Source organism: Mus caroli, unplaced genomic scaffold (assembly GCF_978045245.1).
Source record: "Mus caroli unplaced genomic scaffold, Mus_caroli_1 scaffold_19, whole genome shotgun sequence".
Lineage (NCBI taxonomy): Eukaryota > Metazoa > Chordata > Mammalia > Rodentia > Muridae > Mus > Mus caroli.
Genome location: NW_028227274.1, coordinates 60,897,026 through 60,917,808, shown reverse-complemented (window position 1 = coordinate 60,917,808; position 20,783 = coordinate 60,897,026). Strand labels below are relative to the sequence as shown.

The 20,783-nt window shown below is 40.5% G+C and overlaps 1 protein-coding gene across 2 annotated transcripts; it reads left to right on the top strand.

Moving 5' to 3' along the window:
* Window positions 1-10,934: 10,934 nt before the first annotated feature.
* Window positions 10,935-14,997, top strand: LOC110284945 (serine protease inhibitor Kazal-type 7). Of its 2 annotated transcripts, none has more exons than XM_085833671.1 (4): window positions 10,935-11,061; window positions 11,988-12,013; window positions 12,887-13,011; window positions 14,952-14,997. In XM_085833671.1, exons 1-4 carry the CDS (start codon window positions 10,992-10,994, stop codon window positions 14,995-14,997), a joined length of 267 nt encoding a protein of 88 aa, XP_085689797.1. In that variant the 5' UTR covers window positions 10,935-10,991. The 2 variants fall into 2 exon arrangements, with proteins under 2 accessions (XP_085689797.1, XP_021006617.1); XM_021150958.3 differs by having other exon boundaries at window positions 10,992-11,052.
* Window positions 14,998-20,783: the final 5,786 nt, after the last annotated feature.

Here is a 20,783-nt window from a genome sequence, read left to right as displayed (position 1 = left end):
TTCTTTACATACCAATGTCCTAGAGAATGGTGATGTCTATCTGCATACCGAACACCAAATAGACAGGACCAGAAAACAAATTTCCCATGGACTGTAATAGTGTACCGCTAAATGTGCAAAACAAAGAAAATATATTAAAAGTTGAAGAGGGAAAAGCCAACTCATATATAAAGGCATGCCTACTGGGATAATACCTGACTTTTCAATGGAGACTCTAAAAGCTCTAAAAGATAGGCCTGGACAAATGTTCAACAAACTCTGAAAGACCACAGATGTCAGCCCAGACTACTATATCCACCAAGTCATACCAATCATAAAAACCTTGGGGTTAAATAACATATCAAATGGACCTAACATATTTTTACAGAACATTTCATCCAAACACTAAACAAAGTACTTTTTCCCCCTCATATCTTTCTGGAAAGTTCTCTAACTGACCACATAAGACACAATGTAAGCCTTGGATTATCTAATAAAATTAAAATACTACCCTGCATCCTATCTGAACACCACAAATTAAAACTGCATATCAACAACAAATAAAGAGGAAGATCAGGGCTGGAGAGACGGCTCAGTAGTTAAGAGTACTGACTGCTCTTCCAGAGGACCTTAGTTCAATTCCCAGCAACCACATGATGGCTCATTACCATCTGCAATGGGACCGATGCCCTCTTCTGGAGTCTCTGAAGGTAGACATGATGTACTCATATATATTAAATAAATAAAGGGAGGAAGATTACAAACTCGTGGAAATTGAACAACTCCCTACTGAATAAAAATTGGATCAAGACACAAATCAAGATGGAAATTAAAGAACTAAAATGAAAATACAATATACTGAAACATACATGATAACATGAAATCAGTTCTAGAGGCAGGTTCATAGCACTAAGTGCATACGTAAAAAACTGGAAAGACCAGTTTGCAAATAACTTAATGACATACTTGAAAGCTCTTGAAAAATACAAATAAATAACAACCTATAAGAGCAGATGGAAAGAAGTAATAAAACTCAGGGTTGAAATCAATAAAATAGAAACAAACAATACAAGGAATCAGTGAAGCAAATGATTCTTTGAGAAACTGAACAAGATTGGCAAGCTTTTGGCTAAATTAACCAAAAGAACAAGATAATCCAAATTTTAAAAGTTAGAGATAAAAAAGGAGACATTACAACAGACACTGGGAAAATTCAGAGAATCATAAAGACCTGTATTCCACCAAACTGAAAACCTGAGAGAAATGAATGAATTTCTTGATATATATGACCTACCAAAGGCAAAGATGAAGTAAATAATTTAAGCAGACCCGTGACCCCTAGCGAAGTAAGAGGAGTAATGTAAAATTAAAAACCATGGTTTTAATAAATATAGACTTGTGTGCTCTGTGTAACTTCTCCAGGCACACAATAGCAATTTTTTAGATGGGGTGTCCACATTTCTGCATATGTTCAGCAAGGTGATGCAGAATGGAAAAATCAGGAAACAGGAGATGACACTGAGATTGTCCCTTTAAGAGTGGAGTTGTTTCAAGCAGCTAAAAGAATCAGATGCACATACTTGCACCCAACCAATGGACAGAAACAGCTGACCCCTGTTGTTGATTTAGGGAAGGCTGAAAGAAGCTGAGGAGAAGAGCGATCCTGTAGGAGGACCAGCAGTCTCAATTAATATAGACCTCTGAGATCTATAAACACTGGACCACCAAACAAACAGCATACACCAGCTGATGTGAGGCCCCCAACACACATATAGAGGACTTCTGGGTCTGCGTTCATTCAGAGATGATTCACCTAACCCTCAAGAGACTGGAGGCCCCAGGATGTTAAGAGGTCAGGTGGGATGGGGATGGGGCATTCATGTGGAGACAGAGTGGGGTGGGGAGGAGATGTGGGATGTGGAGCAGTCGGAGAGTTGATGGGGGGTGGGGCGGGGAATCGAGTGTAAAAAATAAATCGAAAATAAAATAAAATTTGAAAAAAAAACAGGAGTGGTGTTGTCCTTAAATGAGAAATCTAACTTGGATAATAAAAATAGTGAACTACAAGATATGCTTCTCATGATTTCCTTATCTTATGCTTCTGCCTATTTGGTAATGATTCCACAAGCTTCTTCCTCTTCCTTGGCCAATCCTGCTACCCTGGCTCCTTATAGCATCTGGGCTATGGACCCAAGTTTCTTCTCCTCTGTTCCTAAATATATATACGTACCTTGTCAGCTCACTCCATCTTCCCAGGCTTCATCATTTTTAATTTCTTCATTTAGTCTGGCTTTATTTATGACCCTTACTATTCAGTCTCTTGTGTGGCTTGTACTTCCTCATTTCAATTCCATTTTCCTTCCTTTGCCCTGTTGCCATTGTAGAGCTCTGGGATGGGCATCTTTCAGGCTACATCTATTCCAAAGCACCTCCTATCCACCTTATTTCTCTTTTTTGCCAATTGCTCACAAACAGGAAGATGTCCGTGCTCTACTGCCTTGATTACATAGATTTCTGACCCTTATAAATATGATTTCTCTTCCTAAAGATGATTGCAAAAGTGCTGTAGTTTCTCTACTGCTCTAGCTTGGGTGATTTGGCTTGCTGAGTTTAGAACTTCAACAAGTGTGAAGATTTGGGGGCATTGCAGGCCCAGAGCCTAATCACAACTCATCTTAGGCTACCCTTAGCTACTTAACAGCTGTCACTCGCTCACTTCTGTGTCAGACCTAGTATTTTATGACTAACAGGTAAGAATCTTTGGAATGTTACAAAACCCTCATTTCCACCAACCAACGGGCTAAGAATGGCATTAGATAGCATATGGGGTCTCTATTACATCTTTCTCTACTTTGCTTCACCCCCATAGCATTTCCACCAATGTAATTTTAAAATGCCTTCATTTATGAATTGCTTTATTATATAAAAGCCTCATCAAATTGTTACTACATTGGGACAAGGATTTGATAGTAACTAAATCTGTTCCCAAACTATGGTCGCTAATAGCCCCAGAATAAACGATCCTTTGAGTTGACAGGCTTTCTTACATAACCATGATTGCCTGATGATTGATTAATTGCCCACACTGTTGATCTTGCTCTCCAACTCGACTAATATCAAGTCACCCAAAGCTCCAATCCTCAGTCGCATGGTCTGGCCTGCCCTACCTTCATCCCTTAGTGTGACCTGCACTGTGATCTGGTACATCCAGTCCCTATTCTAAACAAAACACACCCATATGGTATGCCACAATTTATATCTGAGAAGACAAAAGGAAAGAGCTGACCTGTTTGGAAAACTAGGACAAATTACAGTTGTTGCTGTTGTTATGATTTTATATATTACATCTCAACAGCAGTTTGCCCTGCCTCCTTTCTTCCAAGTCTCCCACCTCCTCCCCTCTCCTGTAGATTCACTCCTCTTCCAATCCCCTTCAGAAAATATCAGGCCTTTCAGGGATATCCATTGAACATGACACGGAGACATCTGAAGTTAAGTCCTTGGTAGTGTTGCTTAGTATAGGTATCTGGTCTTTATTTTGTTGAGTAGATATTTAAATCTGTTGTTGTTTCCCCAGTATGTCAGGATGAATGGGACTTAGGGTTCAGTCTTGGGGAACTCCGTGTTGATGCTCAAATGGGGTATCAGATGTGGTCCTGGCTCAGCTAGGACTAAGTGAAAGTTCTGAGCCAGGAGAACTCTAGGGGAGATGCACAGGGTTCCTCCTCAGGTGATAGGGTAGGTGGAGTACTGATAAGAGTCTGGGAGCTCTATTTAAAGAGGAGGAACGTGTTGCAAGGAGGGACCCACTATTCTCTGATAGGCAGCTGAGTGACAGAGTTGGCGGTTGGATCTGTGGTTCTTACTCTGGATAAGAGGAGTGAGAGAGCAGTCATGGAGTCTATGATGCTTAAGCAAGAGGCAGGGCTGAGTGGAGCTGGTGGGAGGAATCTAGGATCCCTACCTAGAGAAGTCAAGCAAGCAAATGGGCAAGAAGACATATGGTGAGCTGGCAGGCAATGGGTATAGGTGGAGTTTGCAGCAAGAGTCTGAAGTCCCTGCATAGAGAGGAGGGGTGAGTGGATGCGCAATATTACAGGTTGAGAACCAGTAGTCTAGGTTCTACACCCAGAGGTAAGGAATGGGGAAGCACAGGCCTTTCTGTGATACTTCTGGCAGAAGACGAGGATATGAGGAGTCCCATAAGTCTGGGATCCCCATCTGGAGGGAAGAGACCTATGGTCTCTTTTTATCTACAGTTTCCTAGCATTTAAGTGTCCCAGTCAGCTATGCTATAGAAATATTACACAGGTTAAAAAAAAAACACTCCATGAACTTAAATTATGTGCTATTCTAAGTAGAGTGATACACCCTCACAGCATTATGTTATAACTCACCCAGGATATGAGTCATACCATTTTCTAGCATAGCCACACAACATATAGGCTATTAGACCATTAGTCATTCTTGGTTGTCAGATGTGCTGCTGCTGTTGTGCATCGTATTGTTCCTGTCCAAGTAGCCACTCTGCAGCGATGAAGCACAGCATTGGGACATCTATATCATTCACTTTATCTTATCTTAGTGCATCATCAAACATCACCATGCATTAGCTCGCATGCAATACCATAGCGTGTATCATAACACCCATTAGGATATGTTTTGCAATTGTTCTGTTGTATTACCAGTTGTTATTATTGTTCATCTCTTATACTTACTTCATAAAACTTTATCATAGGCAGGGACACATAGGAAAAATATAGGGTTGTACAGATCCAGGCACAAACAGAGGAATAGAAAGCACCTTGAGAAGTTAAGGGGAGTTCAGAGCACTCAGGAGTCACACTTCTCCCATTCCCAGTCTCCAATATTATTTGTTTATTGATGGAATGAATCAAAATGCAGACCCAGGAAGAAATGAATTTGCTGGCATTTTCAGGAGGCCAGTCTGGCTAAACCATGAAACACACTGTGGACAGGAGAAACACACAGGGAAAGGGAAGAGTAACAAAGGTATAATTATACTCTGGTAATAAATGAAGGTTAAGCAGGGTCATAACAATGGGGCTCTCACCTAGTAGGACTGGCATCCTGATAGGACAGACACCCAGGTGTATGTGCTCAGAGACTAAGCCATCCGAAGTGTGTCTTCTGGAAGCCAAAGATAGAAGCCTCAGGGTAAGCCAGCCAAGATACAGCCTTAAACCTGGGAGAAAGGAAAGTTCTGATGTTTAAACTCCTTGGCTTTTGTAATTTTATTACAGCATCATTAACTAATACATTATCACATGCTGTCTGACTGTTGGGTTACAGGCATTCTTTCAGCTCCAAGCACAGTAGATGTGATGTTTATCCATTGCTCCTGACAGTTATGTAGGTACCCATTAATATTCCGATATGTGATGTGAATCAGAAGGGAAATTGTTGGCTATAGTCTATTCTCATCCTCTTGTCTACTAACTGGAACTATTTACTGATGTGGATCAGGCCATTCTTTAGTAATAGGATCCTGAAGGGGAGATGCCAGGATAGGTGGAAGAAAAGACAGAAAGTAGAGAACATAAAAGCTGAGTCCAGAGGTCTTGTGCACACTCTGTCTTATCCCGAGCAAGCTTATTAAGAAGTATAGCATCTTATGTACAATGTTCAGGGCAGAAATTGGACAGAGTCATGAGAAACTATGATACAATGGGACAAAGTCTGTGAGAAACTAACCAAACATGGGTTATCTCAAAACCTTATAGACCTAGTACACAGTAGCCTTGGGACTGATAACCACAGTGCCTATGGTGCAACAAGATGGGTTCCCAGGGTTAGAAGCCACAGCTCCTCAAGGCCACAGGTCAATACTGCCAAGCATATTCCTGGTTTTGAGAAGGAACTGTGTTTCTTCCCACATCATGGTCTCAGGGAAAACAATTTATCATCAATGGCTCAAAGGAAATTGAATGCAGCTGATACATAGGAACCTTGGTTTTACAAACTCCCTATTCTCATAAGCAACTGGAAACAGCCCTGCCACACACAAGGCCAGAATACCAATGCCCAGATCCCTCAGGCTCTGTCTCCTCCACACACAGGAAGAGCAAGATCAAAAGTGCAGGCTATGTCAAGAAAAGACAAGAAAGAGCAAAGAAAAGTGAGCCAGAGTAGGAAGGTAGACATGGAATGAATGGAGCAGAAGAAAACCATGGCCCAGAGCTGGCTCAGCTGAATGCACTGACCACAGTTTAAGATGGTCCCAAGAAGGCCTTGAGGTTTTAGGAGGTATGCCTTTTGGGTGTCATAGAGTCAGAGCTCTGGGGGCCATGGTCAGAAGTCAGTATGGCCGCAAGCAAGGGAGCAAAGGGGAATAAAGAGCTGAGTATGAGACTTCCCTCATTCTTCGCACTTTATATGTTAATTTGGGGATGGGGTTTTGCCTATGTAGTGCTAGGCTAGGACTCAGAATTTCATGAGTGGTAGGCAACTGCATTACCCTTGAGCTACATCTATATCCCCACCACACCCCCAAGGATGGATTTTCAAGTTAATCTTAGTAGAAGCAGAGGCAGCAGAAAGTTCTAAGAAATAAAAGACACTTCATTTTGTTATGCTGTTCTTTACATAGACAAGTGTATGGGGTCAGGTAGGAAACAGTGGCGCTGAGACTTCCCCCACACATGGACCCTCCCTCCTTCCAAGTGATCATCACACATGGAGAATTCCACACACTCTGACCCATGGCCCAGCCCATTCTGCCACTCATTTACAACGTCTTCCTGAATGCTTTGGTTCTATTGGTTTCATGTTTATTATTTCACTGGTCAGTGGAACTCCAAATCTACTGCTTCTGCCATACACTTCAAACCACTACAATCACAAAATTAAAGTGTATCTTCCTTAGCTTAAACTGCTACTCTTCTACGTCCTAGTTCTTATCTCTGCTAAAACAAAGCAACTATTTGAACCTATCTCAGAGGCTCATTCTAAGTTTGAGATGAACTAACCCTGATACATAGATACACAGATTCAGTACATACTAATGACTTAATGTACATTAGTTCTTATGACAGTCCACTGCTATAGACATTGTTCTATCCCATCTCTGATGCAATCTCTCTTATGTCCCTCCAAAGATCTGGCCCAGGAACACCTCAATCAATCCTTATTCTAACATAACCCTGAGCCATCCTATTCTTTCTTGGGGGTACCCCAAATCTGGTTAAGAAAAAATGTGCAACTTTTGTCTTGGCGTTTATGCTTTTGCATTGATTGTTCACTTTCTCCTGCTGCATGGTCCCACAAGTCTGTTCCTCCTACAGGATTCAAGGCTTTGAATCCTTTGAAGGCACACACTGAGAAATGAACAAGCTGCCTGTAATCTGAAGAAAGCGGCTTTTCCACCCCAGAACTTCTTCTTCTAGTGTGTAGTTCAGGTTTGAGAGTGAAAAATCCCCACTCCACAGACATAGTTTCCAAAACCAGTCCAACCCCATAGCTGATCCCTTGACCTCGCTCCTCCTCACAAGGAGTCTCCACCCATCAGCCTCTGCTTTGTTTTTGTAAAAACCCAGAGTATCAAGAACCTGGCCCCACCCTTGACAAATTCAATCTGATGTTTGCCTCCTAGCCATAGCCTACATAAACAATTACTTACATTCACCACACCTACCAGGTCTGCATTTTGTTTGAAACTTGACTTTTCAGAGTCTAGCAGGAGTTTCTTGACCACACAGCTCTCTTCCAAACCTTGACACTCCCTAACACAAAGATATGTTTGTTGGAAGTCACGGGTCTACTCAGTCAACATTCATAAAAATCACTCTCCTGCAGTTTCCACTCTGTGTCGTATGGATTTTGAGAGAGGTGCACAGCAAGCTACTAATCGGGCTGAAGCATTGCCTAATGGCCGTCAGTTTCTATATCCATTTGGAATGATCTGACATACTCCCAACAGTGTTGGTGCCAAACGTCTTCAAGCTACAGCACGCCTCCATTGTTCTGTTGTCAAAAGCAGATTATGATGGGCTTTATTTCCTAATCTTTCCAAATAGCAATCTCCACACTCACCTATTTACTGAATCATCTGCCTTCTATGACAGAGGGGATGGATTCACCTATTCCTTCAGCTGGTGTCTTCCTTTTATAGGGTTCTGGTTAGCCACCATCTGCCCTGTGTCTTTATTTGCCCTGGGCTTTCAGAGACTCGGTATATATGAAAGACTATGCTGAAAGAAGGCAATGGTTCTGCCATTTCTCTTTTTCCCTGATGCTCAAATATCCAAAAGAATGCTCTGTAAGCCTACTCCTTTTTTGCTTAAAAAAAAAAAAAAAAAGGTAGTCCTTTTTCAAACTGCAAAAATTACAGGTCACCTTGAAACATGGTGTCTTTCTGTTGGTATTCTCTTTTATTTGGTTTTACGAGACAGGGTTTCTCTGTGTAGTCCTGGCTGTCCTGGAACTCACTCTGTAGACCAGGCTGGCCTCGAATTCAGAAATCCACCTGCCTCTGCCTCCTGAGTGCTGGGATTAAAGGCATGCGCCACCACGCCCAGACTCTGTTGGTATTCTTTATCTGTAATCTTTCATATCAGACAGGAGAAATTAGGACTGCTTGTCCTTATTAGGAACATCAGCTCTTGCCTGTGACTCTGCTCTGCATATTGTCCTTCAGTAACTAGAATCATGATCTTAAGAAAATTATGTCTTCAAATTATAAGTTGATAAAATTACAGCAATAAACTGCCTAAAAATCGCATCCCACAACATTAGCTACCATATCAATATCCAATTAGAAGCCTAGAACTTGACACAGCACACACACATGCACATGCACACACAAGAATTATATACACCAGGCAGTGGTGGCGCATGCCTTTAATCCCAGCACTTGGGAGGCAGAGGCAGGCAGATTTCGGAGTTCAAGGCCAGCCTGGTCTAGAGAGTGAATTCCAGGACAGCCAGGGATATACAGAAAAACCCTGTCTCGAAAAAAAAAAAAAAAAAGAATTATATACATAGCATACTTTAGATATTGGTGATCTAGTCAACAACATGTTGCACATAGACTCATAGTCCGTGAAGAATATAATAAAGTGGAAAAATACTAGGTCTTTTTTGGCAATTGTAGCACGACTTTGTCCCATGAGGTACATATTAGTTGTGTTTCACAATGATGAGATTATATGCAGTGATGCAATGTATTCAGCTCAACCACACTACTAGTCATATAAAAGCACATAGCATACAACTACATGTGCTCACAGTACCTGATATAATGAATAAGTAGCTAGTGTATGTTATATACTGCCTATTATTTTACTACTTATTCCTTCTACATATATATAAAAATGTTTGCTATAAAACAGTATAATAATGTATTGCTTCAGGTAGTCTTAGATAGCTCAGATTGTTTCTTAATGGTATTATAAACACTCGTGCTTTAATCTCATCTTATATTATTCAAATTGTCCTAGAACAAATGAACTATAATATATATGTAATTTTATATATGCCTATATGTACATATATACAGATTATATGTATGTATATATGACAGCTTGAGTGTATGTATAATTGTACTTTGTGATTTTTATACAATAAAATTAGCAAGACATGCTACCCACCTTCTGTGTGCATGTGTGTGTGTGTGTGTGTGTGTGTTTGAAGTTTTATTTAACAGTCTAAAATATCCCACAAGGTAAACATGATTTGTGTTTCAGAGATAAAGAAATCAATATCTCTCAAAATTAACTGACATATTCAATGGCTTTAAATGAACAATTCAAATGAGATCCACAATATACAACAGTTACACTTTTAACAATATTGTACTGCCTTCCCTGAAATATGTTAAGGTCTAAAATTTAAGGAGATGTGATGTCATTTATAATTTGTTTTCTATTATTTGTAAATGCTATGTTTCAGAATGTACAAAATTAAGCTTACTACACAATGAGCTTTATATTCTCCTGTCTTCTGGGTTTTCACACATCTCCTTGAGTTTGACAAATAGCAGGCACTTGGATAATTGTCCCTGGACAATGCAGTATATAACTTCATGTTTGTCAACTACTTGTAGTCATTCTTGTGTTGACCTTCTGGGGACACAGTAAAAATGACCATATCCACTCCATGTCCTCTACGGCTGGAAAAGATCATGGGACTAATAGCCACGTGTCAGGGAAGAACAATGACAAGGGTATCTCTCCTGGGATGGAACATTTACTTTGTAGCTGGAAAGGGACACCATCTGGGATATGTCTTCACCACACTGGACAGTGTTATTCTAAACAGTGACAACTTTGCCCATCTGGCAACCAGAGTAATATCTATGTATCAGCACCACAGAAACGTCCATTCATAGAGGTACAAGCTGTAAGTTATAGAAATCTCAAAAATACATGTAACTGTAATATGACCATGCTTTCCTGACTAGTACAAGTTCACAGCTTCATAAGTGCCTTATCCAAGATTATATAGATGGAAAATGCCAACACCTTTCTCAAAGCCTCATAAGTCCCAAAGATGTTAGAGTTGCAAGACCCCTGAATATTTAATAGGTTCCTTGCTTGGAGAATGAGACTGTATTGTCTCGGGAGCCTAAAATATAGGTATACCATGGCTTGCCTGTGTTTAAAACCTTACATTTAAGTAGAATAAGTCACACATGTAATATTCTTTTGTTTCTTATCTAAAACAAGAAATCCACGCTTGATCTTTCCTGTGCAAAGCTTAGTCTAAGTAACAGTCTTCACTTATGCAACAGACAGAAAAATACTGTTCACCTCAGATCGCCCACCTGTCAGTGAGAATGGACCCAGAATTTGGCTGACAGGTGTGGTAGCACCATTCAGGGTGTGGCGTGCTTTGCGAGCCACTCAGGTCCTATGCTGACTTTGGATGAGCTCACAGGAAAGGTGGAGAAACCGAGGCTTGCCATATAAACCTGACCCCTCGCTGAGTACATAGCACATTCGGCTTCAAGCCAGTCTCGCATCACTAGCCTCTGCATCACAGAGCTCTCCACCATGAAGCTTGTTGGTGGTCTCCTGCTGCTCTTCGCAGCAACCTATGTCTGCAACTGCTCTGGTGAGTTGGGTAAGACGGGGTCACATACAGTCCTGAAGATTTTATTTTTTCATGTACTTTCTCCCAGGATCTAAGCTGCTGACATAAATATCTGGTCAAGTGGATTTAAAGTGAGAGAAAGAGATCTAATCAGGGAGCGGGATCGTGGTTCTGGCTGTACTTTGAGGGATTGGAATCTAATCTCTTCCCTTGCAAGGACTCTTACTTGGCACCCATGGACCAAAAAATGTCCTGATTTCTCTATAAATATTTATTGCATAAGGATACTTGTGGCTGTGTCAGTAGATGGCTGTTCCACAGTGCAGAAATACAGAGGTCCTTAGGTGTCTTCATGGATCCATATAGTAGAATCTAACTAAAAGACACTTCTCTGGAGGTCTCAAGTTAATGAGTCAGCTTTTAAATTGTGAAGAGTTGTGTAATTAAAATACATTTTTAACTTTTTAATGACATCTAATTACTTTGTTGTTTGCGTGTTTGTTTGGCACAGGGTTTAACTATGTAGTTGTAGGTGCCTGGGATTTACTACATAGACTAGGCTGTCCTTGGACTCACAGAGATCGGCCTGTCTTTGCCCCTGAATGCTTTGGTTTAATGTGTGCACCACAACATCTATCCCCAATGTCTGGATATGTTGATTAGGAGAGAAAGTATATCAGAGATAAGGCTTCAGTAGCAACTGGCTTTTGAAATACACCATAGCCTCCAAAATGAATAAATAAATTTGCCTTCCTGATTCAAGGGCTTACCTGTTGGCTGTTCAAGTCCGTAAGCAAACTGCTGTGATTTTGCATAATGATAGGGTCTATGCTGAGATTCATTGCGGGGGCGGGGGGGGGAACGAAATGACTTTAACAGAAGAACAAATCAGCTTTGAATAATGAAACCCCAGGATTTGCTCTATTTGTAATGCTTTCATTGTATTTGCCTTTCAGAAGTTACTAGCCACCCTTCAGTAACAGTAAGTATGTTGAATAAAAATTTTAATTTCTATTGGCTGTCTCTTATTCAACAAATACCTATGAAAGATTAATACATCGTTCATGTATGATCATTTAAGGAAAGCAACAGAGGAGACAGACACAGATGAAGAAATATTTGTAAATGGCCAATATAGTAGAATGCTTCTTACTCGTCTCCTAAGTATTAAAAAATGGGATTTTATGCAACAAAAAGTTAATTATGTGGAAAGAATTCATACTCCTAGCTAGCCCGTATAAAAGATACACAATCCGGGTATTTTATTTATAAACTGTAAGCCTGGATTTGGTGGTTTGGAGCTATACTAACTTACTCCCCAGCTATAAAGTCCCTTGTTACTTGCTGTTTCTCCTAGCCATGTGCTCATGTCCATGTCCTCTCATGGCTGCCTCCTCCACCCTTGTCTTCTTTCTTCCTCCTCTACTTCTACCAGCAACCTCCCTCACTGGATCCTCGAGTTCCATGTTTCTCCCTCCACTGCCCAATCACAGGCTCTAGCCTTTTATTGACCAGTAAAAAATGAGCAACAAGGTTCACATAGCATCACTTGGTGTAGGTAAGGATCTGTACAACCTGAGAAGCCAGTGTTTCACACTAGAATACAAGCGCCATCAGACCAACCCACTACGTAATTGTAAGGCAAAGAAATGGCCAGCAATTGCTCACCAAGTATGGCATTAAAAAGTAGGAAGGTTTCTGGCACTACTGGTATTTGTCATGATGGTGATGCCACTCTTTATAAAAGTAATTTCAACAGCATCAGAACTGCTGAGATGTAGCCTGTCTAGTTCATCCAATGTAGTTATCCTTGTGGTATTTGAGAAAATCAGGACATTCTCTTGTGTCTGACTAGGTGGACTGTGACATATACAAGAAGTACCCAGTGGTGGCCATCCCTTGCCCCATTGTAAACATACCAGTTTGTGGATCTGACTACATCACTTATGGGAATAAATGCAAGCTGTGTACAGAGATCTTGTGAGTATCAAATACAAAGAAACAATGTCTGGGAACCATGTTCTCTACTCAAATCCTTCCCCTTCCCAAGATCCCTCTTAACTCCTTATGGTCTACTTTTTCTCAGGCAGAATAGAATGTGGAAACAAAAATTGGCCAACTATTCTGCCAACTTGAACTGCTCTTATCCTGCTCACAGATCCAATTGTTGTAATTCTGAGTTCTTGAGTTTCCAGACTCATATTTGCCTCTGTAATCTAGAGGCAAGTCATGAGTTACCAAAACTGGCCATTTGGAGTGGCCTCCAAACCCAAGTTCAATTTTCACTATTTTATAAATTGGAATTCCATACAACTTCCTATTTTAAAAAGGTCTATGAATAGGTAAAATGCACTATCCTATATGATTTCTAAAATACTATGCACTTTTAATGCATCTGGCCTTTAGTCTCAGGTTCCTATAGACTCTAAGCATCAGTAGTCTTAAATGAGATAGCCATTGAAATTGATTGATTTTCCTTTTATCTAAAATGAGGGATGCAGGCTGAAATTAGTGGTTCAAAATCCCATGGACATGGTTAGTTTAGGTATTTTGTTTGGTCTGCACAGTGTTTGGAAGAATAGATACTAGGCAAATACCACATTTTTAAAATGTAAAATGCAGCTTAGCATTCTTGCTATCATATACCAAATTTAATTTTTATTATTGCTCACTATCTTTTAGCAGTGATACTTATCTCATGTTGGGACACTTATCTCATGTCCCGAGTTCTCTTTATTGTGATTATCTTTTTTATTAGATATTTTCTTTATAAACATTTCAAATGCTATCCTGAAAGTTCCCTATACCCTCCCTCTGCCCTGCTCCCCTACCCACCCACTCCCACTTCTTGGTCCTGGCATTCCCCTGTATTGGGGCATATAAAATTTGCAATACCAAGGGGCTTCTCTTCCCAGTGATGGCCGACTAGGCCATCTTCTGCTACATATGCAGCTAAAGATACAAGCTCTGGGGGTACTGGTTAGTTCATATTGTTGTTCCACCTATGGGGTTGCAGACCCCTTCAGCTCCTTGGGTGCTTTCTCCAGCTTCTCCATTGGGGGCCCTGTGTTCCATCTTATAGATGACTGTAAGCATCTACTTCTGTATTTGCCAGGCACTGTCATAGCCTCATATGAGACAGCTATAACAGGGTTCCTTCAGCAAAATCTTTCTGGCATTGTGCAATACTGTCTGGGTTTGGTGGCTGATTATGGGATGGATCCCCCAAGTTAGAATCACAGGTTGGGTCTGAGACCAGAGAACATGCCTACATATACATTTATGCTTGGAAAGTTTCATTTCACAAAAGGAAAGATTCTTTAACCCAGACACACATATACAGCCCTGGACCATGAAACTGGGCATGAGATCCTGAGAGGGAGACATGGTAGAAGGCGTCCTCACTATTGCAGTATCCAGCTGCATCACTGCCCTGCTGACCAGGAAGAGCTGAAAGATAGGCTACCTCAACTCCTTTTGTGGAGTCTTCTTTGTTCATTTGCTACCTCAAGTAATCCTCCTGCCTCTGGGATCAGTGGAGGAAGTGGATGGGATGGAACCATGATTGAAGCAGAGAACTTTTGCTCTGTGGCAACAGCATGGTGATTTGGAACTCAGACTTGTCATTTTGTGGAAGAGGTTCTTTCCTTTTGGAAAGAATCTTTCCTTTTGTGAAATGAAACTTTCCAAACATAAACGTATATGTAGGCATGTTCTCTGGTCTCAGACCCAACCTGTGATTCTAACTTGGGGGATCCATCCCATAATCAGCCACCAAACCCAGACAGTATTGCACAGGATTGCTCCGCAGTCCTGTTCTTAGCCATAAGGAGGTCCCACCACCACTTTCTTTGTTTTTGTACTTTTTTCAACTTCTATTTCTGCCTTTGTTCACTCTTGTTATTCATGTCTTCCCCCAGGAGAAGCAATGGAAAAATCCAGTTTCTTCATGAAGGGCACTGCTGATCTCTCCATGGACATAGAAAGAACAGTGATGCCTTCATCATGTGCATTACAGATGGGCTCTGATCGAGGTCCCTTCTTTGTTGATGTTCTGGTGGAGTCGGATCTAGATTCAGTCACCATCACTGACTGCAGAAAGTCCTTGTGATCATTCCTATCAACTTGTGTCTCCTAATATAATACCTGTTTTGGTGTCTGAATTAAAATAAATCTCTCCAAGAAAGTTTACTTTTACTTCAGTTTGTATTTGATTCATGGATGAGTTACAGAATCGCAAATATAAAGTAATTCGAGAAATAGACAATAGTTGTTGTGCAGGAGACAGTTTTGAACAATAAACACTGACTGATCTTCAAAACAAAGCACACCCCAACACGCGCAGATGTTCAGCTCAGTCCTCCTCTCTTCCAGTCTGTACCTATTGACTATGGATGGTATTCATGTTTATTTCTATCTTTTTAATATAGTTCCAAAAACCAAACTTCTTTCATTCTAAAAAGTCATTCCCAGGGACATGGTTCTTCCTTCCTTCCTTCCTTCCTTCCTTCCTTCCTTCCTTCCTTCCTTCCTTTCTTTCTTTCTTTCTTTCTGTTTGTTTGTTTGTTTGTTTTTAGCATTCCATAGCTTCTGGAGCAATCTCCAACAAAATACAGAAGGAAAAGTACCACCCCATGGGAAAATCCAAACATTGATGTAGAAGTCCTATTATATGGATGCTGTACTTACCTATAGCTGAAATTTACCATCAACCAACACACCTAGTAAGACCTCTAGATAAAGAAGTTTGCTCCTTTCCCAAGAAATAAATTTCCAAATAGCTGAAGATGAGAACTAGGTCTTCTTTAACACCTACTTCTCCAAAGAGCTGGGGAGATGGTTCAGTTGGTAAAATGGTTGCCAAGCAAGCATGAGGACATGAGTTTGATTCATAGCATCGATGTTGAAAGCCAGTAGTGATGATATGCACATGTTATTCCAGGGCTAGGGAAGTAGGTACAAGTGGGGCCCTGGGGTTTAGTGGTCAGAGCATCTAACCAAACCAGAGAGGCTGAGGACCTATCAAGAAGCTCTAAGGAATTAAACCCGAGGTTAACCACTGTCCTTCATTCACAGATGCATGTGTACACACACCATGTGTGTGCCAACAGAAAACACTTAGTATATAACACAAATAAATAATAAACTAAGTAAAAATTTTACAAGATTAAAACTACTTGATTACTCTAGAGACAGAACACTTCAGAAGTGAGCTTATCCCTTGAGGGTTTTTTTTTTTAATAGAAAAGAAAAGGAGGAATGTTTTTCATCAAGCTTTGAAAATAAAACCAGAACCTTTAGAGAGCAGGGAATACCATCCAGTCCTCCACCGTGGTATTCTGTTAGCAGCCCTGAGTACCCTCTACATGGAACAGTGGAGCTGTCTTCATCAGCGTCCTGTTGTGTGTCACCTAAGATTCTGTAACACTATTTTTCCACCCATTTGCTGAGCCTGGGTGATGACCAGGACCATATGGCTTTCACTTTCTATCTGTGTCTGAAGCCATAGGATACCTACAAAGATGGGAAATGCCACCACCCACTGGTTGGTCTTCTATATGTCTCTTCAAGGTCCTGGGATGTGGCAAGTATGGCACCATAGAGACTGGAGAAATGGCATAAGAACAGTCATGTGAAGTATGAGAATTGAAAGAAGATACAAGAGCATCATACCTTGTGTGAACATGCCAAGTTAGCACGTGCTTATACCTCTTCCCAGCTTTCTGGTTTCTGTACCACCTTTCAGCCCTAACGCTATCTTCTCTAAAAGGTTTGACCTGTGTGTTTCTCCTAGATTAGCTCTTTTTTTTTAATTTTATTTTTATTTTAAACTCCAGATTTTATTCCTCTCCTGGTATACCCCCATACCACATCCAATACCTCCTCTTCACCCCCCCCCCCCCGAGCCTCCAGTCTCTTGAGGGTTAGGTGCATCTTCTCTGACTAAACCCAAACCGGGCAGTCCTCTGCTGTGTATGTGTTGGGGGGCCTCAACACATACATGTATATGTGTATGCTGCCTAGTTGGTGTTTCAGTATCTGAGAGATCTCGGGGGTCCAGATTTATTGAGACTGCTGGTCCTCCTACAGAGTCAATCTCCTCCTCAGCTTCTTCCCCCTAATTCAACCACAGGGTTCAGCAGCTTCTGTCCATTGATTGGGTGCAAATATCTGCCTCTGACTCTTTCATTTGCTTTTTGGGTCCTTCAGAAGGTAGTCATGCTAGGTCTCTTTTTGTGAGTGCTCCATAGCCTCAGTAATAGTGTCAGGCCTTGGGACCTCTCCTTGATCTGGGTCCCACTTTGGGCCTGTCGCTGGACCTTCTTTTCCTCAGGCTCCTCTCCATCTCCATTCCTGCAGTTCTTTCAGACAGGAACAATTAGATTAGCTCTTACAATATTATACTTCCATTCTAGTCACTATCTGCCTTCTCTACTATGTTGAGAACCATATGTTCAAATTTTAAATAAATTTAATTTTGGCAATAAATGAGAAATCAGCAAAAAACAAAATTGGAGTATCAACGCCTGATCTAGCTTTGTGAGCTGGTGTTCTGCACCAACCCACACTGAATGGCTTATCACACTTCCTGAAAAGCACTTAAAAATACACAAACAATGGAGAGTGATTAATGCCTCTATGAGCATTCAGGGAGTGGCCCACAAGGCAGTGAGCTGGTACACGCCATAATCTAAGACTCCTTGTTACACTCTTTTGCCATCTCTTGTAACACCACTTTGGAATTTTCCTTTATAACTAGAAAAGAAAGTTGCTGTAAGATTGTAAAAATATACAAATAAAGTAACTTAAGTGAATTTGTTTCATAGCCAAAGACCTGTTTCCAGAATTGAAGTTGACACAGATTCTAAGACACCTCACCCTGTTTCATTTTAAACTACATTGAGGATTTAAGTCAAGCAGACATTACTTCACCCAATAGTTCAGTCTTTCTGAAACAAGTAACCCGAGTCTGTGTCAGAGAGCAAGATGTTGAAGTAATAACTTTGCCAATGTTCTCTAATAGTAAGCAAACAGATCCAGGCTATAGAAGCTAGAGAGTGACAATGGCCTTAATTAAACACACAGTCATGGATGCATCCAGAAACCTCATGCACCCAAAGTCACGAGACAATATGGAAGTCATCTTTTTGAAGAGCTCTGGGCAAACAAAGGAGAAATTCTATTAAAATGTTCCTGGAAACTTGGATCACTTAGCGGTTGTTGAATCCTCTCTGGAGTGTGAGGCATTTGATACTCACCAGCAGTAGGCTCAGATGCTAAAACAACTAAATCTAGCTGACCACACTGTAGGGACTCCTCAAAGAACAAGTATAGCTTTAGGGCATGACTGTTCTTTAAAATGTGCTGCTCCTCATCTGTTGCGCTTCTCCTCATCCGTGGTTTCTATTGCCTGTATATGAGCACTCTGCCCTGAGGATGGCCACACCACACCTGTCCTCTGTGACTTCCTGCACCCCCAACTTGCATTCTGTGCGTGTTCCCTTCCTCCTTCTATAAACAAAGCCTCAAGGTGCACACTGAAACCCACCACGGATTGGATTTCACCGCGCTTCTGCTTTACCTGTTTCTTATAGGTTGGCTTCAACCAGTGTATATAGAATATATAATACTCTGCCTGGTAAGTAGTTAGCCAACAAATGGTGGGTTTAAGAAACAACTGCAAAAATCTGTGATTGTCATAAATTTCCTGCTAACTACCTAGGTAATTTTGAATTTAATGTTTTTTTTCCTACCTCTATCTATCCTAAGTACCATCCCGCCTGTTATTGCCCTGAGCTACCACATCTGTCATACCAGAAGTCAACCAAGTACCTTGACTGTGACAGAATAAAAATATACAACCACCTATCAGAGACTTTGGAAGATCTATGCCATTTTCTGATTTGGATAAAAAAATACAATGTTTCTCTTCTGCTTTTGTGATTCCTCATAGCAGGGTCCTGGTTTTGGTGATCTTGTTTATTTTTCTTCTACCAACCCTATAGGTAATGGTGCCTCACTTGAATATGTAATGTTTAAACTTTCAGAGAAAGAAACATTAAAACAAACCCAATTTTGAATGTATATAAAACTATACACTCACTATTCTAATGCCTTAGATTCCTCCAGCCAAATTCTATATTGCTTGAAAACAGCAAATGAAACAAGTATTATTCAGCAAATACAAAGAGCAAGAGAACTACATCACTGCCTCCACACGTGAAGGCACGTGGATGGCTAATGAGTGTTTTTAGCCTAAGGAAGGAGGCAGAGGTGGAGGCAGGCAGCAGCTGGTAGCCAGAGTGTCAGTAAAGAATAGATGTGAGGGAGTAAACTTATGAAACATCGTGAAGAAATAGTTCATGCATCGGGTTGGTGGACATTGGAACATTTGTGTTGTTATTAAACCATGTGTCTGCCATGTGCAGTCTTGTATTACTGATGACTTGTGATTAAATAAATAAGACATAGGGCAGACAAGGCAATAGACATGGATGTAAATTTGCTCTGAGTTTGGGATTTGCTAAGAGCACCAATACATTGAATTTTAAGAAAAAAATGTGCTTCTTTCTTAAATATTATAGGCTTCTTTGACCATAAGGACGTTTTGTTTCTAGGGACCTATTAGTTTGCTAAAAATAGTTGGGGTGTGGCCATAGAAGCAACCTAAAAAGGTTAAATGGACAGAGAAAGCACGGGACATAGCAGGAGTGTATCCTTCTGGCTGCCTTTCTTCTTCCTCCATAAAAGTTTCCACAATGAATGAAACAAAATTCAGGACACCTTCTAAATGAATCTTTTGATAAAAGAAGAACTGTGGAAATTGATCCAGCTTAATCCCTCAATCAGTGCTCATTATCTTCCTTTGTTTTTCTTTTATTCTTTTACTGGTTTCCTTCCTGCTCCTAATAGTCCACTTTATGTTTTTATGTCATGTGTATATATTTTAATTATATATGTATGTATGCATATATATATATATATATATATATAGTCACATTGATAAGTGGATAAGTGGAAAACTGGCATATTTCTCTTTCCTGGTGGCTTACTTTGCTTATTATAATGATTCCCACATATATACATTTTCCTGCAAATGCCATAATTTTATTTTCTTTATGGATGAATAAATTTCTATATACACAAGGAAGATTTTCCTTATCTGTCCTCCTAACTCATGAAAATCACAATCCGTAAGAAGCCTTTTAGTTTTTACATGCATACCCGATGTTTACATGCTGACACTAACATCATAAATATGATTTTATTTATATTATATTTATACATAAAGCACAAGAATATTTGCATATCTATGGTCTTTTTTTTCTTCTCTCCACCTAGGCAGACAGAGAAGTGCAAAATGCTCTTCTTCCTTTTAAAAGCGTTTGTATAATTACTAAGTATAACCTTTGAGACTGTACATAAATGCCTCTAGCTCCTCAACAAATTTGAAACTTTTATTTGTTTTTATTTTCTTGTATGTATAAATATTTTGCCTGCCTGTATATCTGTCCAGCATATGTGTGCAGTGACCCAGCAGCCAGGAGAGCACCGAATCCCCTCAAGATTGATTTAAAGATGGTTCGGAGCCACTATATATGTCCTGGGGATCAGACCTCATCCTCAACCACCAGACAACCTCTGTAGCCTAAATTTCTAGTTCCTGGTCCATCCACACATACTTGAACTTTTAGTCAGTCCTGCTTGGAAACATGGCAATCATTGTCAAAGAGTCCGGGAGCACTCAGTCT

Excerpts from the sequence above, each read along its gene's own strand:
- LOC110284945 (XM_085833671.1), top strand. The coding sequence starts at position 10,992 with ATGAAGCTTGTTGGTGGTCTCCTGCTGCTCTTCGCAGCAACCTATGTC. Across the intron at positions 11,062-11,987 it reads CAACTGCTCTGGTGAGTTGG|AAGTTACTAGCCACCCTTCA; the intron begins GTAAGACGGGGT and ends TTTGCCTTTCAG. Across the intron at positions 13,012-14,951 it reads AAGCTGTGTACAGAGATCTT|GAGAAGCAATGGAAAAATCC; the intron begins GTGAGTATCAAA and ends GTCTTCCCCCAG.